At 43.5% G+C, this 20298-nt stretch overlaps 1 protein-coding gene across 2 annotated transcripts in view; it reads right to left on the reverse strand.

Annotated features, from left to right (window-relative positions):
* The window catches only part of MAP9 (microtubule associated protein 9), an 81622-nt gene that overhangs the window by 43097 nt on the left and 18227 nt on the right, over nucleotides 1–20298 (reverse strand). For both annotated transcript variants that reach the window (XM_083172195.1, XM_083172186.1), the window contains exons 4-7: nucleotides 17723–18007; nucleotides 10979–11263; nucleotides 4628–4845; nucleotides 2015–2123 (exon numbers count right to left, since the gene is read on the reverse strand). In XM_083172195.1, coding sequence (XP_083028321.1) covers nucleotides 2015–2123; nucleotides 4628–4845; nucleotides 10979–11263; nucleotides 17723–18007 — 897 coding nt within the window. The remainder of the gene's footprint in view (nucleotides 1–2014; nucleotides 2124–4627; nucleotides 4846–10978; nucleotides 11264–17722; nucleotides 18008–20298) is intronic.

Below are 20298 nucleotides of genomic sequence, written 5' to 3' on the forward strand. Positions count from 1 at the left end.
AAAAGTTCTTTGTGAGGCAGAACAAGAGGAAACAGATGGGTTCTTATCATTCAAGGAGTGTATCCAAAAGACCACTAAAAGACAAATGCAAAATGTACAAGTGTGATCCTCATTACCTAGAGGAGGCAGTTCTTGCCCTCCATGTCTGTATTTAGAACATAAACAGCAAGCTGCAGCAGCAATACTTTCTGGTTTTCAGAGTCTTGTGAATACCAGATAAAATATCCCACATCGACATACCATACTAAGGTCAGTCTGGACCCTCATAAAAGTGGGCAAGCCTCCAGCACTACCCTAGATGCCCCAGCATTTGTGGCTCTCCTGGAGGGGCTTAAATTATGCAAATTGTGGGGCTTAATGACCTCCAGCTCCCTCCCCAACCCACCCCCCCCCCCTCCCCTTCAGTGTAGCTGAAAGAAGTAGGCAACTATACTGAATACTTGTGATGTTTATATGTTAGCATTGAGCAATCTATATCACACTCTACAGATGTTCACACCTCCAAACAGCCCTCCCTGGCTGATAATCAATTTGGGAAGAAATCCTCACTGTGAGCGACATCGCTTAAGTACCTTTACAAGTGCATCAGTGCGACCTAGATGCATTAATGAGATCACAATAATTGCTCAATTGCGGAAACATTGGCATAGGTGAACATCTCTGAATCAGGCCCAAAGCACAAATAGCACGTTGAAGAGAAACAGGTGTTCACGCTAGTTCGTTTTAGTGAATTGCTGGTGAGAGCTCTTTGCCTTGGAGAATGTTTGTGTTGCACAGCCTTCTGTGCAGAGACTGGGGAACTGAATCCCTCTTCCTGGTCTCTCCTTTGCACTTCCCGCAATCCATAGCCATTTCTGCATCCCTAGCCAGTGATGTGATCAATGTGACAATCAATGCACTTTAATTTCTTCCTGTGTATGCCAAAGGTGAATGCTGTCAGAAGAGGGTGCGTCGTATGTGAAGGGGGGTAACCATACCCATATCCACAGCCTTTCTCTGTAATGACCTGCTCTGAGGTAAACACATGTTTTTATGTGTGTTATGGTATATTTCTTGATTTGAGGACATTGTTTTCATATATATTGGGGGTTATTCTGGTTTACTCGCAAAGGCAAATTCTTTCTCAAATGGACAAAACTATGGGCACTGCAGGGGGGCAGAGGAAACATGTGCAGAGTAGGTTGTACTGTAGTGGTACAACCTACTCTGCAAAGGAGGAGGGAGGCCAGGAGCAATGACAGGTGAGAAGGAGCCTGGGGCATGGAGGCTGAGAGGGCCCGTCCCTGGAAGGAGGCTGGGCGCAATGACAAAAAAAAACACAACTCAATATTCTGAAAAATACACGGTTTTTGGAATATTTTGCATTTTGTATATACGGTTAAGGGATACTCAACTTGTAGTGTATATTAGCATCTAATTACTATCTGATGGTCCAAAACCCCTCTAAATAGTTGAAACTAGTTAAAGGAATAGTATATTGTAAATCAACAATGGATTAATGAAGTCCTATAGCTATAAACACAGTTAAGATATGCTAATACACTTTTGGAATGACCACACTTTCTTTAAATAAACTTACTTGACATGCAGATTTGCCAACAATTAAAATGTACAGATGGTAAAAAGTATAAATGAAAAAAAAAAATCATTTAATTCTCCCACAACAGACAGACAGCATATAAAGCAGCTTTAGATATCTAATATACACTAGATACAAATTAAATGATCAGCATAAAATAAAATGTATTAACAGTATGAATGTAACTGATTATGATTTTTCAATGGCCTTTAATCAGCAAAATGACTCACAGTGAGGAATATTCAAGTAATCAGTTGAACTGCAAGTAATAAATGTGCATGGTAAAATACTGCGCATATAGAAAGAATATAACCTAGAATATTAGTCCCAGGATCAGCAAACCTGATTTAAAAAATGTAGTGTTCATACAATTTAATTTGGTTTATGTTTTTGTTAATATGTTTTTCAAATAAACAGTATTTATAACATGCCTACCTCTTAATACCCCGGATTCCTTTGTAATTTTCATATTGTTTTTATCACCGGTTATTGAGAGAGACTTGAATTGTGAAGGAGGAGAGGGCAGGTTTGGCACCCTATAGCCCTAAAAATCACAGAATAAAAATACATGTTATTCTTGCAAATTATAGTACTAATGAAAGTAAAGCTGGGTACACAGCTAAAGGTTAATCTATCCAATCTATCTGGTGAGAACAAAAATCTGTCAATGTAAAGTATGGGAGCAAAGGATAATAAACCATTTGCCCCCAAACGCTGGCAATCAGATAATAGTCATTCAGAAACATCGGTTAAAAGGATTTTATTTAAAAAATTTATCCAAACATCGTTTTTGTAAAATTTCCAGGGCTTGGGAGCAAAAGATAGACTGTCATTTGTTCCCATACATTGCCAGTTTTTGTTCTCATCAGACAGATTGGACAAATAAATACATTTCTGTTTGTACCCAGCTTAGGACATAACAGATGAAAGGAAAATGGATGGTGGTCATTCATATTTTACACATGGAGATGGGAATTCTTCTTTTGAACGATTCAGAAAAAGATAATGCTAGCTGTAGGAAACTTGTCTTTGTTTACCCTTTCAGCGCCAACATTTCTGTGAGAGATGTTTTAAATAGCCGATAAAAATGCCAGCGTCGCTCACATTTAGTGTATAAAAAAAAAAAAAAAAAAATGTTGTGTAAATATTATATTTCTATATAAGTAAGCATTACAGATCATTATGATGAATAAAAAGGTTTAGTGGGGCAGTTTTCATACCTATTTTGACAAATGAACTTGGCACTCAAAGGGTTAAGTCTTGTATATAAACTGCTTATTACATTTATTTACAGTTTCTTACATAGCGCTGCAGATACAAGTTACTGTGACACAAAAAACTTAACACGTCTGCAATTATTTACTACCTTTCTGAATGTGTTACTTGTTTTTTTTATTTCTCACATAAACAATCATATTGGCTCTGCAGCAGATGTAAAGGTAAACTTGGGACTAGATTGCTTTCTGGTTTGTGTAAATAGGCTGATATCATTTGTTCCTAGTAAATCTACAGGGATTACAAAAGCATATGAGTCACTACTGTCGCAGTCATGAATATGAAGAACTCTCATAGCAACATAGAAAACAATTACTTACTATATCCATAATAGACAGTGGAATATAAGGTTTTTTTATTGTCATCTCCATATTGTGACCTTTACAACGCTAAACTATGGGGATATTCAATCTCGTCAGGAGATGGCTGCGGGGCCCTATTTAATGCTGTCTTTCCCGACAGCATGGAACAGGGGATCTCGGCAGAAAGAGCCCGACTTTCTGCCGAGAACGGCCAGGAAGTGACGAGCTCCCGGCTGTAACTTGCCTCTTCCCGGCCACAGCTCACGGTCACGCCCCCTTCTCCTCCCGCTTCAGACGGGACATTGAATTCCGCCTGCAAATTCTCGGTCAAGCAGACCGAGAACGGGACGTGGTCACGGCTGTTGATTTAATGGTTTTTGCACACCCAATATTCCTTCAATAGTAATAGGAGATTGGGGTAGAGGTGCAATCCAATTGTTTTTTATTTTGTACTGATCGTGCCCACAGACAATGATTTGGCTAAATTAGCTCTGTAAAGTGGATAAACTCGACCAAAGTGCTGGGTGCAATGTGAAAAGAGCCACTTGGAGGGCTACAAGCAGAAATATTGGCAGCTGTTCATCCCAAAATGGAGCAATAATTGAATTGCTCCATCAGGTGCCATCTAGTGGCAGCCAGCGGCGCTTAGAGTTAAAAGAATTGTACAAGTCCATTTATAGCAAACATGTCAAGCTACAACAATGGAAAGAACATTATACTTAGTTATGTAACATGCCTGGAGAGTTCAACAGCTGGAAAGCCTGCCTTCCCCAGGCCTGGCAGCTCATCATTCTCCAGTCAACGGGAGATAGAACACAGTGGAATTTGCCATTGTTGAGCTCAGGGATAATGGAGGTCTTGGCAGTGGGTTCATCAAACTTTTAATACTGAAAGAGATGGCCTTTCAATGAAATAACAGACACCACTTTCTGTTTATGACTTTCTTTTAACTAGCAGGGCACTACTATTTTAAGAAGGCTTTCTACAGAACAGAAAACGATCTTCAAATGTATACTGCATGGTATAATTAGGATGGTGTATACTAGTCCATCCCCAGTACAATAATAGCTTATTATTCCTGAAAGGGTGGGGGGGGGGGGGGGCAGCACCTTATCCAAACTGTACTGCGTTAAATCTTCCATGTGTATGACAAATCAGAATTAGTGGTACCACTGCTTAAAAGTATGGAATAAGTAAATCATGAGGAAATCATATATATTCAGAGTATTACTTAATTATCTCAATTCTGAGTCGCATTTAAAAAAATGTTTCTTTTTTTTTTTTGGATTCATCGTTAGTCACCGATTGTCACCGACTACCTACAAAATCTTCACATAAGGGTCAAAGACCATTCACAATAGCTGGAAGCTTAAAAACAGAATGTACAAAATGGAAAAGGTTTTGATTAAAGCAATGAGTTCTAACATTTTCTCTAGTCAGATAGATGCATATGGTTGAACACTGTAATTACCTCTGGGCTACTTCTCTCGGAAACTGATTGTTTTTCAGAAACAGGAACCGTATCGTTAAGTCGTGTTAGAGACGAAGGAGCGGACAACGAGGACAGTTTGGGGCTGGGCTGCTTTCTCTCCGCTGTATCTTCTAGGTGACTGCCTTTTTTTAGCAAGTTCCTAATCTGTGGAGTTGGCTTAAAGCTTTCCACAGATGCAGAAGCACTAATACCTTCAGCTGGAAATTAATTAGATAAGTAAATTTTAAGTCTCGTACATTCAGATCAATAAAACATTGTGCTTTTATATTTATGGAAATATTTGAATTAATTAAGCATAGGTGAATAATGCATAAAGATAACCCATTGAAACAATGTTATCCACAGCACACATTTCAGCATTACTTTGCCGCCATCTAGTGATGACCGGTATTATTTACACTGCTTTTGTATTTCATATTACAGCAGGTAAATAAACCTGGTGCTGCCAGTGGCGCAGAATCTACATTAAGGCCCATAGACACTAGATGATATTGGTCACAATATCGTTCAGAAAGGGCTTTCTGTGTGTACACTGTGCATTGTTAACGAAGCACGTTCCCGCGCCTTGTTAACGACCCCCTCCCTCATCCAAGCATGTTCAGATGAGGAAGGACATCGTCAACGACAGCCATGCTGCAGCTGCGGCATAAACATCGGTAGCCCCACTTGCCTATGCTGCCCCCCCCCCCCCTCCGGGTCCTGACGCCACCAATATCGGCGTCAGCATAGTGCATACAGCCCTTTAGGTTCCTAATTAGGGTTATGCAATTAATACAATTCTACCATATTCTGAACATATTAATACAATGTTAAGTGTGCCCACTTTAAATAGTGCTAAACATAATCATTATGAAGAAAGAATGTTAGAGTGTTGAACACTATATATATATGGAGGGTACTGTAACTATAGGAAGGCCCTATAGGCCTGATTCAGACCTGATCACTGCTGGGCAAATTTGCGATCAGATAGCTGCTGCCCAGACAGAGTGAAAACCCGCCCTGTGCAAGTGTGCGAATGACTTCCGAAAATACTTCAGATCGGCGGCCAGCTACAAATCCATAAGCAACTCACTCACCATCGAATGATTTTCCCATTTGTGCAAGTGTAAGCCTGTCCCTTCTACAACTCTGCAACAGAATCATGCGTATCGAGGGTGCTGCTGTCATACGCCCTCCCTGAAAACGCCTGGGCACTCCCAGAAAATAATTGGTTACTGCCTACAAACAGCGGCTTCCTGTCATTTAAGTTGCAAGGGCATTATGAATAGAGTCATCTTTGATTTTGGCCGCTGTTGGCAAGCGCATGTGCACTACCATCTATATGCATGTGCAGTTGTTCGATAATGGATCACCCTGCGAATTTGCACTTTAGCGATCAGCTCAGAATTACCCCCTATATTAGATGGTGAGCAAAACACCTAAAAGTATTTTGTGGTACCATTGTACCAATCATTACATGTACTATAAAGAAAGTGAACGCAAACCTTACAATCACGTGTAAAGAATGTTTGATTGTCGCACAGGATGTGCTACTGGTGGAGGACTTCAGTGACCCCAATATTGTCATAACGGAATATTCTGCAATAACATCTATACCACCAGTGCAAATATTGATAGTCATTTCTTATTTTTACATAAATGAATTTGAAAAATGCACACAGATATTCCTATACAGATGTAGCGGGATTCATCTTTTGCAGGGGATGGCGATGGCGTCACCATCGCCATCCCCTGCCCCGCCGCCATCTGTATGCCGGAAGGGGACGCGCGCGCGCGCGCCCCCCTCCGACGGTGCTGCCCTCGGTCGCCCGGTGCCCACACCGGGCGACCGCACCCCCCGTAGCCTCCTCGGGTCCCCCCCCTGCCCCTCGAGCGGGAGGCGGACAGTAACGCCCCGTCGCCCGGATACTGTGACGCGTGTGTGTGGGGGACGCACGCGCGTCACAGTCAGATAGCGGCGCCGTGTTGCTGGCGATCCGCCAGAAGCATGCTGCTGGCGGATCGCCAGCAAAGACAAGACATGATTCATCTGTATGTGTAGTTTTGACAACCTAAACAAGTATACATGTCTGATCTGCAGAATAAACAAGGCAAGCAAGTGAAGTGAAATAACCTATATTCAGAGATCCTGTGCTGCCATCTCATGATGAAGATCTGTATATACAACATTACATCCAGGTTTTACAGCACAGTCTGGGAAATTTACTAAGAATACGAATACGAAAATTCGTATTCGGGTGACCTGGAAAACATCACCTGAGGAGTAATTTTGTGAACATTTGCGAATTTCTCAAATATTTTACCTTATACTGTACTTACATCAATTAATTTATTCATTAATTCATTTGAGGCACTGTTGAAACTAACTTGAGTATCTCTTACAAATATTGGGCTAATTCAGCATAATTTGCTAATCAGCGAATTTGCAAATCGAGCAATTATCGAATGACCGCAATGCGGTCCGCATGTATTGCGAATGCACAAGTACGAATGGCGCCTGAAATGCTTATGGATCGTAAATGCTATCCCCTCACAGTTTGACTGACAGGAAGGCAGCATTTAGGGGTGGTAACCTCCTATCTTCTGGAAGTGTCTGAAAAAATGCAGGTGTGCCCAAGCGTTCTCAGGGTGGGTCTCTGACATCAGCGCTGGCCTCGATCAGTCTGTCTCAGTCGCAGATTTGTGGAACCTCAGAGTGGTTATATCATATGGACTTCTGAGTGGATAGTGAGCCGAGATCCATTCCTAATTCTTGTGCAATTTAGGAAGGGGAATTTCTTCTTATCTGGGTGGCAACTATCTACTCGCAAACAACTGCAAACTACTTCTCAGATTAAAATTAATTACAGTATAATTCGTGAACATCGTTTGTTAGTTGAGTGCAGCTTTTTGCCCCAAACATATACAGTACATAAATCATAGAGTGTAAAATTGTGTTGGTTATTTTGAGTTGCATGTAGTTTAAGATGGGTTCAACTAAAAACTATGTAAAATAATAAGCTTGAAATGTATCAAGATTAGACTGGTGACTGGCTGAGTCTTTAGTTTTCATCTATTACAATACCACAGCACTCACTGCCAAGAGAGTGCTGGAGTAATGTTACACATACAGATGGAGCCTCTCTCATCTAGCCTGCCTATGACATTTGGCCCGCCTACTTGGCGTTTGGCATTACCGGATGAGTGTAATACCAGTAATCATCCACCAGATGTCGCTTGGTAAAATCACCACTGTGCATGCGTCAGATGTCTAATGCTAAGCAATAGCAAAAGAATCCGGATTGCGTGTGCAGGAAGTGTCAATTGAAATGCATTATAGCGCAAGAACTACTTTACTGTACATTATTGGACTGTTCAGTATGTTAGACACTTTTTTCCAAAAATACTATTGCATAGACATGCGTCTCATTACGCTATTTAGAACGGCCTAAGGGGATAAGTGAGCGGGTATACAGTACTTTCACTGAGAATGGGGTGCACGTGCATGTGAGACACTCGTGTAGGTTCCACTTGTGTAAGGGCACTGCTGTCTATGCACCCATTACGTTATGCACATTTAAGGTTAAACACAGATTTACACTACAGTACAAGCAGGCCAGACTCGAGCACCGAGGAGGTTAACAAAATGGCACTGAGCAGGTTTACAAAATGGCTATAGGCTGTCAGCCAGGGATTCATGGGAGCCCACAACTATAAAGCTAGCAAAGGTATAGCTTCCACTAGTGTAAGGACACTACTCTACGTGCATCTCATTACGCTACACTGGTTAAAACACAGAATTACACCACAGTATGAATGACTTACAGTACGAGCAGTTCAGATAATGCTCCAGCGGATAATTGGTGGGGACCCCATCCGTGGTTGCTTGCTGCTTCCCTTCCCAGTGTCACATAAACTAGTAGTAGTCAGTCTGCCCCAAAAGCGGAGTCACCTCTTTCATATGGTACTGGGTCTCGAGTTTCTAGGACACCTAGAACTGGAGCTACCGGTATCAGGGTGCAAAGTGGACACAATTTCCCCATAGACTATTAGTGTTCCTTCTAGGAACTAAATGGGGCAGGGCGCTGCAGCACAATGGCAGCATAAAAGGGGCGGACCGGGACCGCCGACATCACTAAAGGGGGCGGCCCAGGCCGTGGCGTCACTAAAAGGGGTGGGCCCTGGCTGCGGCGTCACTAAAGGGGGCGGGCCTGGCCATGATGAAGTCCCTGAGCTGCCGGGAAGCCCAGTGCCGCTGTAGATGGCGATGCCTGGTGCATCCCCGGGGCACACCGGCAGGACAGGCAGCAGGCTCTTTTAGCGGGGCACTGCTAGAGGGGCAGGGCACATTTTGCCCTTTAAAAATCGGGCATGGCGCAGCGCCCCGCAAAAACAGCCTAGCGGGAACACTAGACTTTAATGGACTTGTTAATTCAGACCCACCATGGGTTCGGACGTTTGTTGTTAGACTTGTGGGGTTCATATCCTCTGGCAGCTAAACGTCTGCCCTTCCATAACAACCCAGTTCTGAGCCGATTGGACTACCAAAACTGGAGTAATTAAGCTTTAAGCTCATTTTAAATGTATCCATAGGGTTAAGCTATAGCAGTTTTATAGCAGCGTGTCTTGACACAGGCGCTGCTGACACTGTAAGACATGCTGCATTAGTTGATCCACAAGAGTGATGCATTCGTCAAGACGGGGGCGCATGAGTGTCTTAACTACTCGTGCATCCATTGCCACAAATCGGCGTGTGAGCATCTCCCATGCAAGCCTGTCCCAATTTCGGCGAGTTTTGTCGAATTGCGTGCCGAGATGGGATACAGGCGGGCTGTATAAGCCCGACTCCCATCTGCATAACCTGCAGCAATGGTGACCATGCCTGTCACCTCAGTGCTAACAAAAGTGACAGGCTCAATTATTTTAAGATAGTGTAGCAGCGCTGCTGACACTGGCCCAGACGCTGCAGTGAAAAACATGTGGATGTGCTGCCTATGCCAGTATCACTGTGTAAAAGGCTTAGCAACTCTAGACTGTTTTTTATTTTGGTGATGAGTAGCACAAACAGCTTGTAATGTATCCTGCTATAAAAGCTAAAGTGGAAACTACAAGTAAATTGGGGAGAGATAAAAGCTCCTCCTTACATTCCAATGCCAAAACACTGTGCTTATCATCGACATACAGTTATTCCTATTTGATTACTACTGTATGTAGAACTTGCGTACTAAGTAGCATGAACAGCTTTTGTTATCTCTAGTATAATGGGGAGAGATAAAAGCTCCTCCAAAAGTTGGTGGATATAAAAACACTGTGCTTAGCATCTCTATACAGTATTTCCTATTTATGTACTAAGTACTAATTTATCCATAGGGTAAAGCTATAGCAGTGTGACCTTGACAGCAGTGCTCTTCTCTATAGATGTGGGCTTCAACAAAGCCCTGGTTCAGGCTTGGTATCCATTTTGTTAACTCGCTCCGTGCTTGACTCTGGCCTGCTACGGACAGTAAGGTGACTGTATGCTATCCTTATAGCCTTTATTTGCTTTAAATAGTGTAATGAGATGCACCAACAGAAGTGCCCATGTATAGTCCATGTATTTACAGTAAAGTAGTATGTATAAATGTATGAATGCTAGACTAAAAACATAGAGAGAGAAACCAAATATTGTCACTCAAACCTGGGTCTATGAGCACAGAGAGATCTCATGCCATCAGTTATGCTTACTGTATGCTGCATCGGCTAAGAGAACTGCAGGACACTATGTTTATGAAATAATTTGCCATGGACGCGCCATCTGACCACTGTACATTACACGGCCATTTGCCTGAGCTTGTATTGTACTGTACTGTATACATGGAGCAACAGCGCCGTACGCACGAGAATCTCAGACGCATGCGAGTCCCATTCTAGGCAAATGGCACGGCTCCTTCTGTACTGTATATCAAGCGGTAGATGAGTATTGCATGCATATTGTATGGCGTGCCTCAACGCACCTCAGTGCGGCAAGTGCGCTACAAAACGGATGCGCCAATATCCTCACCTAGGTGCTCTAGCACAATCGATGAGAGTGGCTACATCTGTATGTATGCACATACTACTCTGCACTCCGGCTGCACATGCACACAACTGATCAATCTTTCTAAGCACGAGACGATGCAATGTTAAACTGCCCTGTAATTGAATTCACGTTAAATAAATAACTAAGTATTCATAACTCCCCTGTCACACAAACCATCCTCCATTTTTTGTACTAAGAAATACATATTTCAAAGTTTTGCTTTACATGAGAATAGAAAAGTAAAGACCAAGAAAGAAGGGGAAATATCTACACGAGTCATTAAATGGTCTTACGTGAAGGTGAATGCTTCATCGTGGATTCTCTTGGCTTGGGTGTAGGCGTGCCTTCTTTGTCTGGTGATCTTGGCAAAGCATGCTTATAGTCTCCCTTACTAGTATCATTGGTGATTACGCTATGGTCTGGATCCTTCCTGCTATTCGAATGGGTTTGATTCTTGTTTTTAATAAAGGACAATTTCCCAGATGACTCTTCATCTTCTGAGAAGTGGAAATCTTGAAGACTTTTCTGCTTTTTGAAATTACTTGTTTTTGTATCCTGAAGATATTTTTGTAAACTATCTAAAAACAAAATACAAAAGTGATTTTCGTTTACTACAAATTCAACACACCAGGGTCCCCCTGGAGAAATTACTTAGAATTCAGCAAGAAGTTACCATCATAATTATTTGCAGTCATTTAAGTGGTCAGATCGCATGCAGACAAATTATAAAAAGAAAATAGTGATACCTAGTCACGTTCAAAAACAATAAACTACAATAACAGTCCTTTGTTTAACAAGACCCAGTGTTTAGGAGTAAAGCTGGAGATACACTTGTGCGACTTCTCCCATCGAGAATCTCCCATCGAGAATTGCACACGATCGCCCTTTAAACAGCCCGGAACCTTCTTGGGCAGCTGGATCACATGTGATATATCATATGCGGTATTTTTGCATACCATATATTGCATTCGATCCCAGCCAAGCCTGGCAAGCTTGGTTGCGATACGACATATCTCTCCTGCAGCTAGTGTGACTTGCAGGCTCTGATGCGATCGCATTGGACCACTGGCGATCTGTATGCGTTTCGTGCAATTTATGTACTGACTCAAGTTTCAAAATAAAAAAAAAATATATGTAAATATCAGTTATAACATTAGCACATGCACAGGTGTCTATAAATGATCATTTCCTATTTCCCAGACACTCTTCCAAATCACCCTCGTGCATCTTTAAACATCTGAGCCTAAACATTATCTTGCAGAAAAAAATTCTTAACAACAGGAGAAAGACAAAAAAAAAACACAGCAGAGCAGTGTTTGTACTGTTGTGAAAACAATAAAGTTTTGTTCATAACATGGAAAGCATCCCGGTACTCTTTACTTAGAAGGGCGCCCACGATTTTGATCGTGGGCATCGTTAGTAAAAAATCTCAGGCATCTCGGGCATTGAATGCACTAAAAAATCGGGTGCGATCAACCGACGAGATGCCCGAGATTTCCCATAGGGAACAATGTTAAATGTCTCAATTGACCCAATTTTCCTGTTCAATGCCTCAATTGACCCGATTTTTCCATAGGAAACAATGTTAAATGGGCCACAGAGGCCAAATAGGCACCCTGAAGTGTATAATGGCCACCCGAATTGTTAACGCCACCCCACGATCAACGTCAACCCGATGCGTGGCGAGCGCAGCGAGCCCGCGAGGGGCGGCGGTACGCGTCCTACGACCTTTTCATACCGCCACTATCCACGTCGGCGTGGAGTTGAGAATAGAAAGTGTGGCGAGCGCAGCGAGCCACCAAGCCCGAAGCGTGGCGAGCGCAGCGAGCCCCGCGAGGGTACGCAGACAGCTGTGAAGCCCGCGAGGGGACGCGGATACCTGTGAAGGTATCCGCGTCCCCTCGCCACGCTCCGCGCTCGCCACACTTTCTATTCTCAATTCCACGCCGACGTGGATAGTGGGGGTATGAAAAGGTCGTAGGACGCGTACCGCTGCACTCGCCACGCTTCGGGTTGACGTTGATCGTGGGGTGGCGTTAACAATTCGGGTGGCCATTATTCACTTCAGGGTGCCTATTTGGCCTCTGTGGCCCATTTAACATTGTTTCCTATGGAAAAATTGGGTCAATTGAGGCATTGAACAGGAAAATCGGGTCAATTGAGACATTTAACATTGTTCCCTATGGGAAATCTCGGGCATCTCGCCTGTCGCATCGCACCTGATTTTTTAGTGCATTCAATGCCCGAGATGGCCGAGATGGGCGCCCTTCTAAGTAAAGAGTACCAGGATCCCTACATAGTGAAGTTCAAGTGTTCCTTGTCCAGACTGATAGATGCGGTGTGAGTGAAAAGGCTCCCATACTCTTCTGCAACTTATCTGAGTAACATCTGATAGCCTTGAACCACCTGGCAGCTTCGCAGACAGCAGGATTGCATGCGGTATATCATACAGTATTCTGTCCTTTTGCATATGATATATTTCAAGGGCTGCTCTATCTGATACATCTATAATGAAGCCCTTGCAATCTAGAGGCTTCAATCTGATGCTCACGGGATCGCACATCGGATCGGAGCTTAAACACAAGCGATTTGTCATTTGTCATCTGATTTATTGGCCAAGGCTTCGAAATTGGATTATATCTGGCAAAATTGCACAAGTGTCTTAAGGGGCATATTTATAAATATTTTTATAACTAAAATGTATAACCCTTTTCACATTAATTTAGTATCAATAATTATATTAAATGGTTATTGGAAGAGTTTAGGTTAAATAAAAAAATAGAAAACCTCCAAACCTTAAATTCCTTTAGTAATCAGATACTATTTCCCATACTTGTAATGGGGAAATGTGATCTGATCAACTTTACCAGAGGTATCATTTAATAAAAACACCATCTACAGATGGCATTATGCATGCTTCCCTCCGGTTCACTGAATCCTATTCAGCACACTGACAGGCTAAGCAGGGCTCAGAGTTTATATCTGTGATGAACTTGTAAGTCTAAACATGACACAGGTTGAAGACAGACAAAAAAACAGGTATAAAATACAAAAATACATAAAGCTAAATTAACCTACACCTAGAGATTGGTGATGAGTGAGCTCTTTCTCTGACCCAGTCACCTGATCTGTAGTCAGCAAAGATGCCTTTCAGGACATTCAGTGCATCACAGCTGATTGCCAGATGCAGATTTAGGGGTCAGGCAAACCCCAGGCACATTATTGGCCGCTCCCCCACACAAAATAAAAATATATGTCTCTTGCTGTTACCTCCCTCTATATCTCCCCATAGCCTTCTCTTTGCCCTCCCCCTTCCACATCTTACACAGTTCTCCCCACACCTCAATGCCCTAGATAGCTTACTTGACTCCCTCCTCACTAGTCCTATCCTCAGTGGTGTAACTATAGAGGGTGCAGGGAATGCAGATGCTATGTGGCCCAGCGGCTTTGGGGGCCCGAGGCAATCCCCTGAATTTTTTCCAGGTATTTTCTTTAGATATTGCCGTTTACCCACCCCCCACCCCCACTGTAGTTCAGCGGCCAACTGGCGCACAAGCAATCGGCCGCTACTACTGCCGCCAGGGTCAGAGCCGGGGCCATACCTCCACCTCTAGCCGCTGTCAGCGCCGTTGAGAAGGCTCCGCTGCCCCTGCTGCAGGGCAGACGTGGATTATCTATCCACAACTTCTGGAGCCGGGCCACCGCGCAGTCATGTCACTGCCGCCGTCCTGCGACCAGACACCCCTCTACTCTTCAGCAGCTACTGGCGCACACAAGTGATCTGTCAGGGCACATGCAGGTCCTTTACTGCCAGAGCAGGGGCTAGCACACCTGGTGGTTTGAATAGGAAACCACTGCTAGAGTGCTGGAGCTGGGATACAGCGGACTCACCACCGGCAAAGCAGGTGAAGAGAGAGAGACTACAATCACACATTGCAATTTGCCGTTTGTATGAGTAGGGAAGAGAGAACAAAGTGATGCTGCTCTTCGAAACCATTGCTCCCCCTTCCTCCTTGCCTCGCTTCACTTCCTCTCAACTCTCCCCCACCTCCCTCTATCCCCCTACTTCTCTCTCTCACTCCCCCTCTTCCTTTTTGTCTCAAACCTCCCCCCCCCCCTGTTTTTTCCAATCTTTTTTTCCCCAGACTTTCACTATCACTCTTTCCTCGCTTTCTCTCTCATCCACCTCTATCTGTCTCTTTCCCCTGCCTTCTCACCTCTCTCTTTGGGAAGGATGTTCTAACACGAAAATGCAGTTAAAACCCCCGTTATCAGGGTTTTTTACCATATTTGCATATGTGCTAAAACCCACACGCCAGGTTATTGCTGCCTAATAGAACCTTATGAACTTCTATTGGCGGCCCCAACTACCCCATACCGCCCCCCACATCGCTGACTGCTTCCCATTGGCAGCTCTTAAGGCAAGAGCTGTCCTTTGCGATAATAATCACATATCTTAGTGCATATGCGATTATTATCGATGCGTTAGCCGGCGATGTGCGTCGAAGTAGGGCAGTGAGTATTAGTGCATCCTCCGTTATCTCTGTCTGTCCCTAGTCTCTCTCTCTCCTCCCCACACTTCCCCTCTCTGTCTCTCTCTTTCTTCCCTCCCCCCTCTCAGACAGTCTGTCCCTGTCTCTCCTGGAGGGGGGCTTTCGTGCATTAGAAATTGTGGTGTTTTTACCGCATTTCTACTTTAGTACATTCCGCCCGTTGTCTCTCATCTCCCATTACTCTTTGTTCCTTTCTTCTGTCAACCAATGGGTCCTTGTAGTGACAATGGGGGGCCCTTTCAAAATGTTGCTATGGGGCCCACAAAGTTCTAGTTACACCCCTGCCTACCCCTCTCCTGCTCAACACCCCATCACAACTCACGACATATATAACTGCTTCGCCCAGTCAACCCTGCCCCTCCTGTTCCCATTGCTCACTCACTTTCCATCTACTGCACACAGTGCACACACACACGCTGCACAACCATTGGCGTACTGACTCCATGGTCTTAACACGAGCTGCTGCAGACATATGGACTTCTCAGTGACTATGAGCATCATAGACACATGCAGAATTGTGTGACTTGAGTGAGTACCTAATTCAATACCATACTAGATGTGCTGCAACAGGGTGATTTCTTAATTTGACATAAATTATTATGAAAAATACACACGTAATCCTTGCCTGATCTGCAGAATAAACAAGGCAAGCAAGTGAATTAAATAACTATATTCAGAGATTTTGCTGCAATCCCATGATGAAGATCTGAAAATACAACATTGCATCAAGGTGTTACAGCACTCAGGGCACGATTCAGACCTGCTTGCTAGCCTGTGTATATTTGCTGCCTAGCAAGCAGGTGACGCCGCCCTGCTGCCCATATCCCTGCACTACGCTGCATGTGTACACTTACACATTAACTCGCATGCACAGAGGAAAAGTCACCATCAAAGCCAGGACTTACTTTTCATCTGGACGCTTTCTGCCGAAATGGGGGCGAGTGCTGACGTCTACCAGCCCCAAGCAGACAGGGGCATGCCTGCATTCAAAGGGGTCCACCCAGCATTTCTATGGTCGCACCCACCAGGAACCGCTGGCCGGACCCAAGCGAACACCCCATGCATGTCACTCAAATTGCCAACGACTCGGGGAGTGGAAAACTCGCCGAAGGTGTTCATTCAGAGGGTTTGCACATGTGCATGAGCGACCATAGTGTAGTTAGTGCATATTTCAGGGGCCTATTCATTGTGAAAGGTCCATTACAAATATGGAAACATTAGTTTCTGCATGATTTCAGAAATCTGCAATCATCCAAAATCTGAATTTTTTTTTAAATTGATTGTGGTAAAAGAAGCCATCCCGGTATGTGAAGAAGCCCCTTATTCTGATCTCACCACCTCCTCTGGCCATATCTGCTGCTGCAACTCACTACGAATTGGATACCAAATAATGGAAGGACATATGTGGTAGAGCAGTGGTAGCCAACCCTAGTCCTCGAGAGCTACCAACAGTTCACATTTTCCAGACAACCTAGCTGCTGCACAGCTGCACTCATTAATCACTGACACATTTTAAAAGATACACAGATGGAGCTAATTAGCTCACTTGTGATTCTGTGAGGAGACCTGCAAAACATGCACTGTTGGTAGCTCTCGAGGACTAGGGTTGGCTACCCCAGTGGTAGAGCAATGGTTCTCAAACTCTGTCCTCTGAAACCCACACAGGTCACGTGTTCCAGGTCACCCAGCAGGAGCACTGTGTAACGGTTACATTTTAAAAATCCACAGATGACCTGAAAAACATGTACTGTGTGAGGTCCTGGGGAGCGATTTTGAGAACCTTTGGGAATTTCTCAAATATTTTACCTTATACTTTACTTACTTCATCAATTAATTCATTAATTTGACGCACTGTTGAAACTAATTTGAGCATCTCCTAAAAATATAAATAAAAGCACGATTCCCCCACAGTTTGACTGACAGGAAGCCAGAATCTTTCTAGAAGTGTGAGAAAAAACACATATTCCGCAGAGCTTTGCAGAGAATATTAGAACAGTCACATCAGTACCTGCCCCAGTGGAGCTTACAATCTATATTTCCTACATAATACTACCACAGAGAAACTAACACCAGTGCTTATAACCTGGTATGGTGAAACCTTGGATACAGTCCTTGGGTCGACTCATATAAGGTCGACATACATTGGGTCGATGGGGCATATGTCAAAACCCCGGATCGGTCGATATGCCTAAGGTCAACATGGATGATAGGTCGACACAAGCATTTGGTTGACACTGGCTAGGTCGACAGTCAAAAGATCGACATGGGGTTTTCACCTTTTTTTGATTGTCGATATGGTCAACTTGAACACCGTATCACTAAGTATTCACAACTCCCCTGTCCCACAAACCATCCTCCATTATTTGTACTAAGAAATACATATTGCAAAGTGTTGCTTTACATGAGAATAGAAAAGTAAAGACCAGGAAAGAAGGGAAAATATCTACAAGAGTCAGGAAATGGTCTTGTTTTGCAAACTCTTACCTGAAGAAGGATACTTCATTGTGGATTCTCTTGGCTTGGGTGTAGGTTTGCCTTCTTTGTCTGGTGATCTTGGCAAAGCATGCTTATAGTCTCCCTTACTAGTATCATTGGTGATTACGCTATGGTCTGGATCCTTCCTGCTATTTAGATTGGTTTGGTTCTTGTTTTTAATAAAGGACAATTTCCCAGATGACTCTTCATCTTCTGAGAAGTGGAAATCATGAAGACTTTTCTGCTTTTTGAAATGACTTGTTTTTGTGTCCTGAAGATATTTTTCTAAACTATCTAAAAACAAAATACAAGAGTGATTTTTGTTTACTACAAATTCAACACACCAGGGTCCCCCTGGAGAAATTACTTAGAATTTAGTAAAAAGTTACCAGCTTAATTATTTGTAGTCAGGAAAGTGGTCAGATCACATGCAGACAAAGAAAACTTCAGAAGAAAATACTGATACTGCACCTATTCATGTTCAAAATCAATAAACTACAATGACAGTCCTTTGTTTAACAAAACGTGTGTAAGGGTCACTCCTTGAGCCGTCCGGACCTTCACGGGCAGCTGGATCGCATGTGATATATCATATTCTGTCCTTCTGTATACAATATATCCCATGCGATCCCAGCTAAGCCTGTCTGGCTTGTTTGCGATCCGACATATATCTCCTTCAGCTAGTGTGACTCGCAGGCGATGCGATGGGCACAGGATCGTGCATTGCATTGGACCGGAATCACATGCTATTTGGATGCATTTCATGCGATTTATGTACTGACTCATGATTCAAAATAAAAAAGTAATAACATTAGCACATGCACAGATGTCTATAACTTATAATTTCCTATTTCCCAGACACTCTTCCAAATCACCCTCGTGCATCTCTAAACTTCTGAGCCTAAACATTATTTTGCAGAAAAAAATGCTTAACAACAGGAGAAAGACATGAATCAGGAAAAAAAACAGAAGAGCATTGTTTGTTCTAAAGACAAAGTTTACTTGCTAATAGATAGTGGGTTCTGAAGAAGCAGCTGATACCCACGAGGAGGCGGTGAAACGCGTAATCCACTAAAAATACCCACTCTCTCTGGATACTAGAGTCTGCTGGAGCTCCCTGCCTGCTATCCCTGGGAGAATATAGGTCTCCTAAACCTCTCCCCGGACTTACAAAGAACATCCAGGTCTCCTGTACCCCACCATACACGGGAAGATACACCTAACTGGGTCCCAGCATGAATAGTCATCAGGTCTGGCCAGACTAAAAGTAAGAGACGATTGTATCTTCAATGCTTTATTTTTTATTTCATATATATACCACCGAGCCCGAAGCGTGGCGAGCGCAGCGAGCCCCTCGAGGGGACGCGGATACCTTCACAGGTAGACGCGTACCCTCGCGGGCTTCACAGGTGTCCGCGTCGCCACGGACACCTGTGAAGCCCGCGAGGGGACGCGTATAACTGTGAAGGTATCCGGCTGCGCTCGCCACGCTTCGGGCTCGGTGGCTTGCTGCGCTCGCCACACTATTCTATTCTCACTCCACGCCCTAGTGGATAGTAGGGCATGAAAAGGTCGGAGGACGCGTACCGCCGCCCCTCGCGGGCTCGCTGCGCTCGCCACGCTTCGGGTTGGCGTGGATCGTGGGGTGGCGTTAAAAATTTGGGGGGACATTTAAGGGTTAATTGTGCCTATTTGGGCTCTGTGGCCCATTTAACATTGATTCCTATGGCCAAATCGGGTCCATTGAGGCATTTAACAGTAAAATCGTGTCCATCGGGCCTTTTAACATTGATTCCTATGGCAAATCGGGAGCATCGCGTCGCGGGCATCGCGGGTACATTTATGGCCGGCCGCGACGCGACCGACGCGATTTCCATGTTTAACATGGGTTTCAATGGGAAATCGCGGGCATCGCGTCGGTCGCGTTGCGGCCAGACATAAATGTACCCGCGATCACCACGACGGGCGCCCATCTAGGTAAAGAGTACCATATATATATATATATATATATATATATATATCAAATCAAAAAGAGTTACACAGCCATTTCATAGAATAATTTAACAATCCACAGTATGGAACAGGCCTGTTCCATACTGTGGATTGTTAAATTATTCTATGAAATGGCTGTGTAACTCTTTTTGATTTGATTTATTCTAAGCCTTATCAGAGGCTTTTTATTAAATATTTATGTTTTAATGAGAAAGTTGTGTAATTTACCTTAGCGCACCCTGATCTTCTTTGTATTTCTGTCCGTCCCGGGTCTCAGCTAACAGGGATCCTTCAGAGGTGCAGCTTTGGGCTAATAGGGCGCGGTGTTGGGTACCCCTTGCCTTTCTTGTATATATACATATATATATCTATATAGATATATATATATATATATATAGATATATCTATATCTATATATATATATATATATATATATATATATATATATTCTCTGAATCATTGAGTTTTTTTCTACAACTAACCAACACTAACAGTGCCTGTTTTCTAAGGAATAAAGTCCAATATACAGAACCTTTTAACGCTAACAAGAGGATTTTTCTATATACCTCCAGGCAAACACTGTTTTTACACTA

The sequence above is a fragment of the Crinia signifera genome, chromosome 1, assembly GCF_055691185.1.
Source record: "Crinia signifera chromosome 1, ASM5569118v1, whole genome shotgun sequence".
In the NCBI taxonomy this organism is placed as follows: Eukaryota; Metazoa; Chordata; class Amphibia; order Anura; family Myobatrachidae; genus Crinia; species Crinia signifera.